Source organism: Fopius arisanus, unplaced genomic scaffold (genome assembly GCF_000806365.1).
Source record: "Fopius arisanus strain USDA-PBARC FA_bdor unplaced genomic scaffold, ASM80636v1 scaffold00050, whole genome shotgun sequence".
Taxonomy (NCBI): domain Eukaryota; kingdom Metazoa; phylum Arthropoda; class Insecta; order Hymenoptera; family Braconidae; genus Fopius; species Fopius arisanus.
The window spans coordinates 787,568-801,834 of NW_011887789.1; the positions used below are offsets into that span (position 1 = coordinate 787,568).

At 36.9% G+C, this 14,267-nt stretch overlaps 4 protein-coding genes across 4 annotated transcripts; 1 reads left to right on the forward strand and 3 right to left on the reverse strand.

Moving 5' to 3' along the window:
• Window positions 1–639: 639 nt before the first annotated feature.
• On the reverse strand, window positions 640–4,391 carry Syt4 (Synaptotagmin 4). The gene is made up of 5 exons (XM_011306935.1): window positions 4,179–4,391; window positions 3,211–3,905; window positions 2,858–3,016; window positions 2,480–2,797; window positions 640–2,395 (listed from the first exon to the last, which is right to left on the reverse strand). Exons 1-5 carry the CDS (start codon window positions 4,228–4,230, stop codon window positions 2,276–2,278), a joined length of 1,344 nt encoding a protein of 447 aa, XP_011305237.1. The 5' UTR covers window positions 4,231–4,391; the 3' UTR covers window positions 640–2,275.
• Window positions 4,392–5,170: 779 nt separating this feature from the next.
• LOC105267824 (arrestin domain-containing protein 3) lies at window positions 5,171–7,898 on the forward strand. Its single transcript, XM_011306936.1, has 7 exons — window positions 5,171–5,548; window positions 6,047–6,202; window positions 6,352–6,566; window positions 6,724–6,906; window positions 6,981–7,192; window positions 7,274–7,539; window positions 7,612–7,898. The coding sequence occupies exons 1-7, from the start codon at window positions 5,434–5,436 to the stop codon at window positions 7,740–7,742; spliced, it is 1,278 nt and encodes a 425-aa protein (XP_011305238.1). The 5' UTR covers window positions 5,171–5,433; the 3' UTR covers window positions 7,743–7,898.
• Window positions 7,899–8,045: 147 nt separating this feature from the next.
• Window positions 8,046–10,792, reverse strand: Dolk (Dolichol kinase). The gene is made up of 6 exons (XM_011306938.1): window positions 10,433–10,792; window positions 9,936–10,189; window positions 9,616–9,836; window positions 9,275–9,463; window positions 8,971–9,180; window positions 8,046–8,884 (listed from the first exon to the last, which is right to left on the reverse strand). The coding sequence occupies exons 1-6, from the start codon at window positions 10,510–10,512 to the stop codon at window positions 8,423–8,425; spliced, it is 1,416 nt and encodes a 471-aa protein (XP_011305240.1). The 5' UTR covers window positions 10,513–10,792; the 3' UTR covers window positions 8,046–8,422.
• A 104-nt stretch (window positions 10,793–10,896) lies between these two features.
• On the reverse strand, window positions 10,897–14,099 carry Pgi (glucose-6-phosphate isomerase). The gene is made up of 7 exons (XM_011306937.1): window positions 13,824–14,099; window positions 13,174–13,459; window positions 12,786–13,082; window positions 12,110–12,649; window positions 11,822–12,050; window positions 11,664–11,730; window positions 10,897–11,540 (listed from the first exon to the last, which is right to left on the reverse strand). Exons 1-7 carry the CDS (start codon window positions 13,952–13,954, stop codon window positions 11,417–11,419), a joined length of 1,674 nt encoding a protein of 557 aa, XP_011305239.1. The 5' UTR covers window positions 13,955–14,099; the 3' UTR covers window positions 10,897–11,416.
• Window positions 14,100–14,267: the final 168 nt, after the last annotated feature.

A 14,267-nucleotide genomic window follows, 5' to 3' on the forward strand; every position in this document is an offset into this window, starting at 1 on the left:
AACTTTCGTTTTTAAAAATGTAAAATTGTTCAATTTCATTGCATATCTCCTCGATTATCAAATATTCAGTTTTTAAACAATATTTCGATTGATTTGCCATTAACAAAAAAAAAAAATTGGAATTATTTAAAAAAAAAAAAATGAATGATGCCGGGATTGAACCCGGGCCGCCGGCGTACCAGTCGAGCACGTTACCACTAGGACAACGCGCTTATTTAAATTTATAAATTCATTAGTGGTATATATTCAACATATTGAATAATTTTTTTCATTGAAATTCCACAAGATTTGGTTTCCCTCTTCCGCACGCTCTACAGTCGGCTTAATTTTAGTTAAACAAATAAAAAACAAAAAGCATTCACACCGCAGAAGATAAAATTCACCCCGTCGACTTGATGGACACTCCAGCATTGCAATAAAAACTTGGATAATAAAAAAAAAACACCCCAGCATTGCGTGTGGAACCCTCCCTCTCTTGGGGTGCAGTACTACGATGCCGCTGAGGTCACTCAAACCCCCAGAACTGAGCCTCTACTTCAGTCAATCCTCTTTGGAATACCTTTTCGATTTCCAAAAATTTCCCTCGAAATAATTATCAATAGCTCGTGCGAATGGTGTATTACGAAAATTGAACGTTGATTCATTTTTAAACATTTTATTGACTGCACAGCCTCAAAATCTGACGTACAGCATGTTGTAAATCATTAACTGCGTCATCCACCGGTTAGAATGCAAATATGAGACCGTTTTTTATTAAAATAAAAAAATAATGCCTATGAAACTTAATCACTGAAAAAATCAAAGACGAATGTTCTTTCTAATAGCACACAGATAAAATCAATCAATAAATTGTACCAACACATTTTACTAAAACCTAGTGATTCAATCCTAAAAATAGATAATAAAATTCTTTGAAATTGCATCGACTACATTCCAATAATATTTTTTGTTATCAAGAGTCCATATGATACACAGCAAATCTCTTGTTTTCATTGAACTTGTTGGACCGATTTGAAAAAGGCTGAAATAATAATAAGGGATGAAAATAATTCGATGAAATCGGGTAGATCAGTCCAATAAAAACAAGGGACAAAGCATATTAATTCAAACTACCAACTACTTAATTATAGTCATCTCCCTTTTCCATAATCTATTATCGTTATGATTTTTTCATGGTAATTAAATAAATGTCCAGACATACCAATTGCAATTTTTTTCTCCTTCGAGTCATTCGATATCTTTTCGATATATCCCGTAAGTCTTCATGATATATGTTTCGATTCGACGTTTCAATTACTTTCAATGTAATATGCATTACTTGACTGATGCACTCAATTTATAACTGTTCAGTTAATCGAAGTAAATAATTGATTTTTTATTAACTCAGGCAAATCCAATAGTTGCCAAGGAATTTATCTTTGAATCCCTTAGAAGAGAAAGAATTTCTTATGACCATTTTTGTAGGATGAAATGTCGTTGCATAATTACTCATCACTTCTCCCTGATACATATATACGTTAATGAATAAATAAATTGTCATGATTAATATCTTTAAAATTCATTGTTAATTTTTATCGGTCCTAGAAGAATAACTCAAACAATTACACTAGATGCAAATGAAATTTAAGGTACCTCGATTCGTGTTTAAATAGATAAAGTAATGACATATCTCCCCAATTTTGTTTTACCATCAATTACATATTTACAATCACCTCATAGACGGTGTGAACCATCTACTCAATACCAATTTATCACTTCGTTCTTATCGTAGCGACGAAAAAAAAATTTAATTGGCAAAGAAGACGTGATAGATTAAATAAATAACCCTCAATGACAGAATTTTATCATTACACCTATCCCTGTTACACAACACAATGCTGAATAAAGATTTTCATCTTGCCTGTCTGGTCAGGATTAACGTTTACCTTTATAGAATATACGTTTATATCATCAAATTTCCAAGCATCAGAGCTTTTGAATTTTCATACAGATTGTCGCGGATTGCCCGAGACAAAGTCATCAATGAAGATATGAGGCCACACGACAACTCAACAAATATTAATCTCTTCCTCGATCCACCCAAATACTGAAATTATCCATCCTTATTTCATTTTTTCTTTATAAAAATGATCATTTTATGATCGCGATGGCCATCATTATTCGTCAAAAGGATGTAATGTTAATTAGTTTGCCCAGTGTTTACCATTCATCAGCGATTACGTGGAGGAGCCTGAGGAATTTGGGAGTTTGGGACTTGATTGATTGAGACATGGGGTTACTCTCGCAATTTGTGCCAATCGGCGATCTGTCGTCGTGGTGAACTGCACACCTCGTTCCAGTGAGTGAGTGCTGAACCCTGACACTTAGTCCCTCCTAACTCAAGTCGTCCAATCACCTGTAAATTTCATTAGCAAATGAGAGATGGTCTCATCTTTTTTTCAAGTCTGCAAAAGCTTGAAATCATTAAATTCGCAGTTACCTCATTCTTGGTGACGCGATCCCAGTCTAACAGCATAAATTCAAGACTGACATTCGCCAATCCATCTGTACCATTTGGTATCTCGAAAACGAATGACTCATTGAACACTGGACTTAGTGTTCGTTTTTTAATATGAGTCTTTTTCTTAGCGATACGTTGTGAGTTGTAAAGTAGATAAATCTTGACGTAAGGATCAGCAAGCCCAGTTACATCCATTTTCGGCAAGTTTCTGGCTTTGAGAACGACAACAGTAAGACGATTTACTGCTGGCTGCCAGCAGAGAGAGACGAGGAGCTCTCCTCTGCCCTGTGATTGAATCTGAAATAAACGTTATTTGCTTGATTAAAGGGATTGGAAATAAATAATGAGATATTTTACCTTCAGAATACGGGGACAGATTTCTCGGCAGAGAGCCAACTGTTGATTATCCGTGTCTTCAAGACCTTGAACTGACGAAAGAGCGCAAACGACCTCTCCGATCATATCATCTCGAGAATATCTGTCAAAACTCATCACAACGAAGTGGAGTGTGATTTTCTATAAATAAATATTGATTTTACCTTTTAGCCATTTCCATACAAATCGATTCACCAGAAATTATTCATTGTAGGACTCATTGTTATTCGGGTGGGTACCGAACTAGTCAGATCAATGTCATCTCAAACGCAACCAAAGAATAGAAGAATTATATTCATGTGAGTGTATATTTTCATCAAGAGTGCGTTTCTCACCTGTAGTTGAGTCTTGGAAATTCCGAAGAAAGTGAAATCTTCATCATAAACTGGATCACGAGTATTCCTAAGAACTCTCGTCTTCACCCTGTCCTGCTTATCAGGCAGTAACTGTAGTTTGACATAAGGATCGCTCGTAGAATTCTGCATTCCTCTCTCCGGAAGTCCCTTACATTTGACGACAGTAACAACGAGAGCATTCTGATCGGTCTGGTAACGAAGTTTGAATACCAATTGTCCAAGTCCATCTCTATATCCATTGCCATTAACCAGACCACGTTCAACTTTCTCACTCGACTCCAATTCCGCTTTATCTTTCTCATTTTCAATGCTAATCGTCACGTCGCCCGAGGGTGTCTGCAATGGTGACAATCCCGGTGGAGTTCGAGGATTGGATGATGGATTATTTGAATGCGGTGAGGGCTGAGAACCGGTGGGCGATGGTGTCTGGCCACCTGATCCTGGTGGTGATTTAGCCGGACCCGTAGGACTTGGACTTTTTTTCAAATAATGGGTTGTACTGCCTGGACTCTTTACAGCTGTTGGTTTACGATGGGGTGGTCTAAATGCCAAAGACTTGTCTATACTCAGTTTCATGTGTTCTCGGCGCCGTTGGCAATACCACCAGGTCATCGCGGCGGCGCATGCCAATGCTGCTAGGGCAACACATAGCCCAACGAGGGTGTTCGTTGATACTGATTTGACATAATATAAATATTATCATTAGCAAATTGACGCAATCAATACTGAAGAGAACTCATCGTGCCAATCGACACTCAATATGACTGTTTGCTACGTTTTTTTTTATCGGCATGTCGTGATCATTAATGCGTTGAACAAACAACAATCAATGGGTCTAGTCGTTTGGAATATTTGCAATAGCTTGAAGTGACAAAATTTCTATTTTATACAGTGAAATTCTCGAATTTTCGAGCAGCTGGTAGCAAGGAACGGATGACTCAGCTCACCTGATTCAACGGGGGTAATCAATGGTCCATCCTCCAGCACACCACCGACCATTTTCCAACACTTGCGAGCGTTCTCCAATAGCTTTTTGCTAACCACCCTCAAACAATTTGTCGTCTATTCTATTATTTTATATTGTTTAATACTTTTGACGCTGAGAGAAAAAATCGGGGCGTTATTTACGGCGTACAACCGTTCACCAAGTGTCTTCTACTTTCAACATATAGCAAGTGGTAAAATGGATCAATAAGGAGACACGGAGCTTGCGCGGAGGGATTTTTTATTCTACGGGAATTCCGTGGATTAATGCTCGTTTCCTCGGCCCCCCAACACGCGGAGGTTCGCGATGAGAGAGGGTTGAAGGGAAATGATACGCATGATGAATAGAAAGGAGCACTAGGAGATGAACGGGCAGTCCTGATTGTGAGAGGAAAATTCATTGTCGCCGATTTTTTACTGATACTCATATTCCAATTTATGAGATTCCAGGTCATTATAATTACTCAGGGGAATTATGCAAAACGCATGCCATGGACAATCGGAATTACCAGCTAATCACAAAGTATCGGGTTTTTTGATGAGTCACGAGAACAGGAAATATTTCATTTCTATATTTGTTTTGCTTAATCGATTTGGTGGGTATTGTATTTATAATACAACCCACTTTTTCCATCCAGGTAGTGCATTTTTCATTCCAAATTATTTGATATTCAGGAATATGTTTAATGCATGCTGGGGTGCATCAACAATTTTAATGCACGTCCAGAAATATATATTTGCCTGAATAAAAAAATTCATGGCTGGAAAGATGATGATAATTTTTTCATAATAAAAATCTATAATGGCGGTACTTTTCTCCTAGTAACTCTAGTGTAACGTGATGACAGTCTGGTATCAATGACAGTCGAGCACGACTCGTTACACGTCTAGTAATAATGCATTAATGACTAGAAGCAATACACGCACGCGCAGTAGTACTCATTGCACGGAAAATATGAAACATATATATTCCTTCATACAGAACGAGACGAGATATACATAGAACAGGGAAATGTATGTAGCGAGGCAAAAGTAAAAAAAAAATATGAAAAAAATTGCATACTATGATACTGTTGAGGGTGTGAGGGCATTCGTGAGACGTGAGACAAGCGAGGCATTTTCGTACACTAAGATAGAACCTGGAGAAGGGGAGAGGCAGTAGTCAAGGAAGTTAGTACATAGACACAGCAAACGTGTGACAGTGAATGCACCGCTGTCATGGGTCTTAAAGAATTTCGAATTGTTTTCGATAATCCATGGAATACTTATTATCCAGGCCAAACAGTAACCGGTCGTATTATCGTCGTTGTCGATTCAACGAAAAAAATACGCGGTATGTATTTAATATTGGAATATAATATTTTATTTACATGTATTATTTACAGTTTATGGGACCATAAAATGTTGAAATGTAACTGTGAGTACTTTCAACGTAAAATGTCAGTGTGCATCGTTGAATTATATGATGACACCTTAATTTATGTTTGTACTCAATATTTGTCGATATAATATATTTTTATTTTATTATATTGCAAAATGATGAATTGCCATAAATCCCAAAGTTGTCTGTGTGAAAAGGAGTTTTAAGGATACACCCAATTTTCTGAAAAAAGTGGTTATGATTATTTGACATTTTATTACACCCAAGGTTTCTCTTGAAAACCCAAGTTAGAGCTCGAACGGAGTATAATTATAGCTCACATATAAGTCTGACAACTCCCTCGCAAATTCTTTCCATTTAAACCTAGCTGTCTTTGTATTGTCTGACTTGAAACATTTCTTCGAATATGAAAAAATATTCATGAAAAGACAACTAAATTTTTTGCTGTAGGTATTAATGTGAAGATCAAGGGGGAAGCTAATACATGTTGGGCTACAGACAGGCAAGAGTTGAATCACGAAGGAAGATATGAAAATGAGACGGAAACACTCACTGGTCATGAGGAGTATTTCACTGTGCAATGTTATGTTGCTGGATCAGCTTCTGGTAAAAGACCAATCATCATTTTGTTTGTAAAGCAACATAACAAGAGAGAATAGTCCTACAGAAATATTTTTTTTATTTTCTCCTGTGATTGATCTTGAGATTTTGGTTCTTTCGTTTTCACTTGATTCACTTTTCATGAATTTTTCAAGGTGGTGAAGAAATCAGTCTACCGGTAGGTGAGCATTTCTATCCGTTCGCATTCGCCTTACCCCAGAATCTTCCCAGTAGCTTTGAGCATGACTATGGACACGTCCGTTATACAATAAAGGCTATTCTCGATAGACCATGGAAGTTTGATCAGGAAGCGAAGGCAGCGTTTACTGTCATTTCACACTTTGACCTCAATCGAGAAGCTAGAGCATCGGTAAAATATTTATTGACATCGTGCTTGTTGCGGGATCATTTTTTATATTTTTTTTTTCTGTCATTCAAGTGATGAAAAAATGGTAGATCGGTCAAAGTTGATTGCAGGTTTTCTCAAAATGGACTATAATTTATTGAGAGAATTAATATTATTCAAGGAACCCATCCATCAAGAAATGAGCAAAACATTCTGTTGTCTTTGTTGCGGCTCACCTCCTCTGAAAGTCAACGTCATTCTTCCAGTGAAAGGATATGTCCCTGGCCAATCAATGCCTATTAGAGTCAATGTAGATAATCAATCTGGTATTGTTGTGGAAAGCGTGAAATTAATCCTGCGCAAGGTGACAAATATTTTTTAGATGCAATCGAAGGAAGGCATTCAAAAAAATAACTTTTGATTTTGAATACTTTTCAGATAATTACGTTTAAAGCAAATACTCCGAGAGTTGGTACAAAAATTGATAAAGTAGTTGTAGCAGAGGTGAGTAAAGGCCCTGTAGAAGCTGGTGGCACATCGGATTATGAGCAAAAACTTGACATTCCTCCGCTACCACCATCGAACTTGACAAATTGCAGGATTATTGATCTTGAATATAATTTGAAAATAGAAGCGTGTGTTGAAGGATGGTAATTATGGGAAATATTAATTTTTCAAAATTTTACACCTTCGGTTGTTTGCAAAGAAACATAATGTGATGATTTTTACAGGTACCACAGGAATCTGAAGAGTAATACTCTAGTGTTCATTGGCACGATTCCACTGGCAAATTACCAAGGAGAAATTTTACCCTCAGGTAAGAGAGAACCGGGTGACAATTATGAAGATAAGACTGCAGACCCAACATACGGTGGTTACCCGAGTGGTTATCCCCCATACTCCCCTGGCGATGGCTACCCCACGGCCCCTCCACAACCCCATGATAACAATGACCTACCGGCCCAACCACCTGACTCTAATGTTTATCCCAACTTGCGTGAGTATTCCCTCATTTCTTCCCATGGCCGTATCATCAATTTAGTGTTATCAATTGTTGATTATAATCCAGCTCCACCATCTTACGAAGAATATGGATGGTCCGTGAGGAGCCTCAGAGAGCGTGGCGAGTCTGATCACGTCATGGGCAATCAAGGGCACTTCGCACCGCGTTATCCTGTCTACAATTTCACAAAGACGTGAAGAACTGAAAGTAAACATTTCTGGAAATGTAATAACGGAATTTCTCGCTACAATGGCCTTTGCAGATTTGCAGCATATTTTTTTGAATCTTTCACTACTTCTTGTTCACGCTGTTTTTTTTTGTAATCCATGAATTAAATATGTTTTATATTTCGACATTTATATGTTTATTGAAAGCTGAGCTATTGCTGAAACAATTAAAAAATTTGAGATAAACCCTGAAATTGAAAATAATTCCACAATTAACCGCGGGATGCACCAATATTCAAAGACTCGAAGCCCACGCTGGGAGATGAAATTATTCTTCTGAGAAATGGTGGTCACGTAGAAAAATACTTTTATTTCATAGAAAGTTCATAGAAAGTATCGAGTCACATTAAAAATACAATAAACAGGAATGCAACAATCATCGTAATAATTATCGAGTTCTGATTGTCGATTGATTTAAGTCAATGATTTGTTAGCAATAACAGTAATATGCAAAAATTGAATATTACAACATAAAAAATTCGTTGAGGAGTAACAATTCCAACATAAATAATTTGTCTCTTTTCGAATTCCACATGAATTCATAGTCGGATATTTACTGAAATGGGAAATTAATTTATGCAAGCGGGTCCAAAGTCTAAATGTGCATATCAGACTTTTCATCATTAGCTTTGTCGAATGCGTGAAGAAAATTAAATAACAAGAGAAATGTAAAGAATAATTGATAATATGAGATTGTCGACTTGATCAGTGCGAGCTTCCACAAAGGACACTGCCATTATTGATAATGTGCTTCTGAGGAGAGTAACGTAATTAGGAATTAATCCCAATGCAGCGAATGCATAAACAAATATTAATTGACTGAGTATACATGCAACGGTTCCCTCGACAGATTTATCAGAATCTGCCCATTTAGTTTTGCCCCATTTTGTGCCCACAACACTCGCAACTGAATCACCAATTCCAACTGTCAAAACACCACTGAGAAGCGGTAAAATTTCAAGATTACTTGTTGGCATCCACAATGGGAATGATAATCCACTCAGCAAATACAAGGGTGTCAACGAAACCAAGTGGTCCTTTCCATCTGCAAATGCCAAAAATCCTGATTGAAGTAGAATCCCCAGAGATGATAACTTTAATAGTCTTATCAGCTGGAATGAGAGAAATTTAGTATTAAAGTTGTAGTTTCTGGCAATTGAGGCCAAGGATTAATGATACCCGAAGTTAATTAAATTACCTCCAACATTATAAATAGACCCATTGTGACTCCACTCGCTAAATAGAGTAATGTCGGTTCCCACAGTAAACCAGGAATGTAAACAAGTACAGCCAGAAAATGAAAGCCTTTTCTGTGAATAGTGTCCGCATGTGATCCGGATCGTATCTGATATGATAGAAGACCAGCTCCTAATATTAGACAGACGGCCCAATAAAGTATCATCAATACCTGCCACCCAAACATAATAACAAATAAAAACCATTGTGAAATTCCCAGATTATCAAAAAATGTACCTATATATATAACATATAGCTGTACCAACCTTACTTAAACTTCCAAAAACATAAAAAATCATCCAGACGAGTGGACTTCTGTCCAATAAAATGTGCAGTACTGGAACAACGACGAGAAGCAATAATCCAATTATTGTTATCCAAAAAAAATTCTTCTCCCGAATTTTTGGAAAAAAACCAGGAAGAATACAGCAAACTCCGACGTATATCATTCCCACCTAAATTCACAAGTGGGCTATTGTCTTTATTTTTTCTACACTATAATTTATTTCTAATTCGCTAAACACCATAAAGATAATATTCCACTTGCTTTAACTTTTTACCCTGATTTTGTGGATATCTTCTATTCTTACATTATTCAACCCCTCACCTGAAGAATCGTAGTCGCGATATCATCGTCATGCAGAGGGGGTAAATGATATCTAAGTGGTAAATTAGATGCAGCAGATAACAAAAATAATATAATTCCATGTGTAACAGTGATTGCTTCACCCAGCGTAAAACACCTCGGGAAGTACGACATCAATTGTAAAATCCCCCATGTCCCCAAAGAGCCAGTCCCCAGGCCCCAGAAAACGCTCGTTAGCAGCCCTGCACTTGAATAAATTCACTATAGTCATTGCAACCCATTGACAATTGTCTTTACTTCATCTCAACAACCTCCCAAATAGTAAAGCAAAATCAACATACCTTTATTTGCTCCCAGTAAATACAACATTGATGTAATACTCGCTGGCAAAAAAAAAATTATTTGGAAATCCTTACTCGGTGATTTATCAATAATCAATTGTACAAAAAGGCAGGCTGTGCATATAATTAACCCAACCCCAGTTAATCCCACGAGTAGACATATTTCTGAATAACTGTTGTCTTCTCTAAGGATTGTTGCTGCTGCACTAAGACCAATCAGAGGTCCTAGCCATAATCCTGCACTTGCTTTTGGTCTTAAAAATAGAGAAAAAAAATGATTGTCATTTATTTTGAGAATATAAAAAAATTCAATTCTTCAGTATCCAACAGCAAATGCATGGAAAATCTGCAAATGTCATGGCTCATCCATGCATTTTTCATGTGTTGTTTTAGTCATAAACAACATCATCAGTTTCAAGGAAAAACGATAAAATATGAATGGATTCAGAGGTTAGGTTGAAATACATCACCTAAACAACATGAACATTTTCACTCACCGATGTAATATTCTGCCAGTTTCCAAATTTTTCATTATCCTTTGTTCGCTATTTTTATAAGCTAATGTTAATGTCTCCATTGTTACTTAATTCTGAATAAAATGACAATAATGAGGAAAAAAAAATGAGCGTCTTGGAAACTCAACAATCAACACTGACAGATGCACTATTACTCAATTTTTACTTCTTACTGACATCAGGCACACCACTGACACAAATTCATCCCACCACTCGGGCATTCAAGCGTTGAACATTCACATACGTATCTGCGATGTTATGATACGTGTAATACGAGACGAAGTACGTATACCCAGCAGCCTTTTAAAATTGCATGATACGTCAATTATTCATTTACGTGTTTAAGTTTTTCTTTCTCGTCATATTTCATTCTTTTCCTTGTCATTCACGTCATATTAATTATGAAAAGAATTAGATAGCATGCTTTAGAATCACAGAAAGCAATACACTGTTGAAAACAACTTTTATTATGCTTTAATGGAAAATATATTATTACAATGCCTATTGGGTATTTGGTGAATTATTCTATAAACTGCACATTCTCAATAGAATAAAATAAGTACTATTACAACAATCATTTCCGAGTAATTTTTCTCAGTTTTTGTATAAATTACTGAGTCACAACATTTAAATTGCTATCGACTATAGGGGAGATATATGTAAAATACAAAGACGGAAAAACTTATGCGTAAATGAAACATGAATAATTCATTTCCACTCGTCTGGTACGAGGAAAAGATTCAGGCCAGTTTGAATGCATTTGAGAGTAGCTTACATCGGTAAACATCAATCGAAGGTGAAATTTCGTATAAATACTCAGTACTCTCAGTAAACACGGCGCAACACGGCGGCTTTGAAAATATAGTCAGGCCAATCGGAACATTTCACATACTTCTTTAAACGTACATTGAAAAGGGATAGGGGAGTAACAATAGCATAAAATAATGATCGTAGAAAGCCGAAGATTTAATTGCTGTTGGATTTTATGAAATTAATTAAGCCATTTGTTGACGAATCGTGACTAGTGATTTTATCAGCGTTGTTTAGTTCCGGTTCAATTGCCTTTGCCAACTGCTTGCCCAATTCCACACTGTATGAAAATTATTTTATTTGAAAAATTTGGATTAAGTGGATGAAAAAGAATTTATGAATCTTGCGATTGAAATCGGTTATGGGTATGAGGTTGAAATAAATTATTAAAAAATAATCTTACCCCCATTGATCGAAGGAATTGATATCCCAGAGAATTCCCTGAGTGAAGATTTTATGTTCGTACATCGCTGAAATGGCGGAAAATTAATGATTATAAATTATCTGAGGGCGTTTAAAGTTTCGAATTTGTTGAGAGGATTGCTAACGATCAATATTTACCAATTAAAGCCCCCAATGTGAACGGTGAAACTTTCTTAACGAGAATGCTGTTGGTTGGGCGGTTTCCTTCAAAAACTTTATGCGGCAGAAGGAGCTTCACTTTTTCGTCACTTAGTCCCGATTTTTGAAGCTCTTCTTTAGCTTGGTCGCAACTTTTGCCCTTCATTAGTGCTTCAGTCTGAGCGAGGAAGTTTGCCAGTAATATCTTATGATGCAAGTCGCCTTGTACCTTTCAGATTAAAAAGTTGATGATAAAAAATACAAAATATTCTATTAAAAAATAAATACCTTATTATGAGACAACACGGGGGCGATGAAGTCAGCAGGTACCAGCCTGGTTCCCTGATGTATCAATTGATAAAATGCATGTTGTCCGTTAGTGCCAGGTTCGCCCCAAACAATCGGACCCGTAGTGTAATTCACTTTTGATCCCGACCGCGTCACGTACTTTCCATTACTCTCCATATCACCTTGTTGAAAATAAGCGGCAAATCGGTGGAGATACTGATCATAAGGGAGCAATGCATGAGTTTCGGCTTTGAAGAAGTTGGAATACCAAACCCCCAGCAGAGCCAGGATCACTGGAGCATTTTTCTCCAGAGGGGCAGTACGGAAATGTTGATCCATGAAAAATGCACCGCTCAGCAGTTTTTCGAAATTATCAAATCCAATAGATAAGCAGATCGACAGACCAATTGCTGACCACAGAGAATAACGTCCTCCCACCCAATCCCAAAAGCCAAACATATTTTTCTCGTCGATTCCGAATTCTGTAACCATTTTATTGTTTGTCGAGAGGGCGACGAAATGGGATGCTACTGCAGCATTCTAGAATGGGAGATTCATGAAATCTTGTTGTATGGTATTTTATCCTCTCATGTTGTTTTGTCGCATAATATTATGTATTTATTTTTGCTGACCTAAGAATTAATTGCTCAAGTAAATAATTATAAAAAATTCTCACATCCTTCAAATGTTCAAGAAGCCAAAGTTTAGCCGATGTTGCATTTGTAATAGTTTCCTGTGTAGTAAACGTCTTTGAAGCAATAATAAATAACGCAGTCTCCGGGTTCAATTTTTTTAGAGTTTCCGCGATGTGGGTACCATCAATATTACTGACGAAGTGAACCCTTGGTCCAATGTGATAGGGCTTCAATGCTTCCGTGACCATTAAAGGTCCCAGGTCAGATCCCCCAATGCCGATGTTGACGACGTCTTCGATCGGTTTGCCAGTAAAACCTTTCCATTCTTTATTGATCACCTGGCAAAATGAAATCGTCTCGTAACATCACGTTGTAAATATAATCTATGAGAATATGACTCTGTTGGAGCCAATAGGACCAATAATGCACCTGATTGGTAAACTGTTTCATGTGCTGCAGCACAGCATTAATATCCGGCATGACATCTTTACCATCAACATGAATCGGCGTATTTTGTCTATTTCTCAAGGCAGTGTGGAGCACAGCACGATTTTCAGTGAAATTGATTTTCTCACCAGCAAACATTGCCTCACGTGCTTTTTCTATTTGTCTAGCCCGAGCTAGATTCATGAGTAAACCGAAGGCTTTATCATCCAGTCGGTTCTTGGAGTAATCTAGAAGAATGGGTCCATCATCGGGAGTACTAATGCTCAAACTGAAAAAAAAATCATGAAGCAAAACCATTTACCCTAAAAAATAATTCACATATTTTTTTTTTTCATAGCAATTATATAATACAATCCAATCGATGAATATGTAATTGAATAGCTTATCCAGAATAATATTATTGATATATTGCCATTTTTTATTACAATGATCATAAGGATATCAATTATTGAAATCCATTATGAAATAATAAACGATTTGTTACGGGCAAAAATAAAAATGCATACATGTTACTTTTCGCATTAATTTCCACGACTCATTATCGGCTTTTAAATGCCATTTTTCGGACTGTTAAATGGCCATGGTCAGCCAGAGGTCATCAGCCAATGCCCATGACATTCTCAATAACTCACCTAAATTTTTCGAACCTCCCCGGTTGCTGTTGAAACAAATCAGCAATATTGATCTTAGATCCAGTGTTATTGAAATACTCTTCCAATTCCTTCCACGCGCTTTCCTCTGTTAATTTTCCTTTCGGTTCCATTTTACGAGATTGACGTATTTCTACGTTAAAAACTGATCTCTTCCAGAAGTTTGAATCGCTCGGAATAAACACCCACTAACACCGTGACTAGTCTCACGAATTTCGTCCTCTAATATGTCCTTCAAGAAATTGTATGATACCGTGGGGTTATTTGGTGTTTTCAGTGTGTATGCATGTACATGCATACAATACACCTTGGTAAAAGATAAAGTAGATCATTCTGTTTTCCAACAGTTGCTGGGATGTTATCCGGTTTATTAAAAAAAGCATGGACTGGAACATACGATGCGGTGCCACCTACGATGCCGGTGGG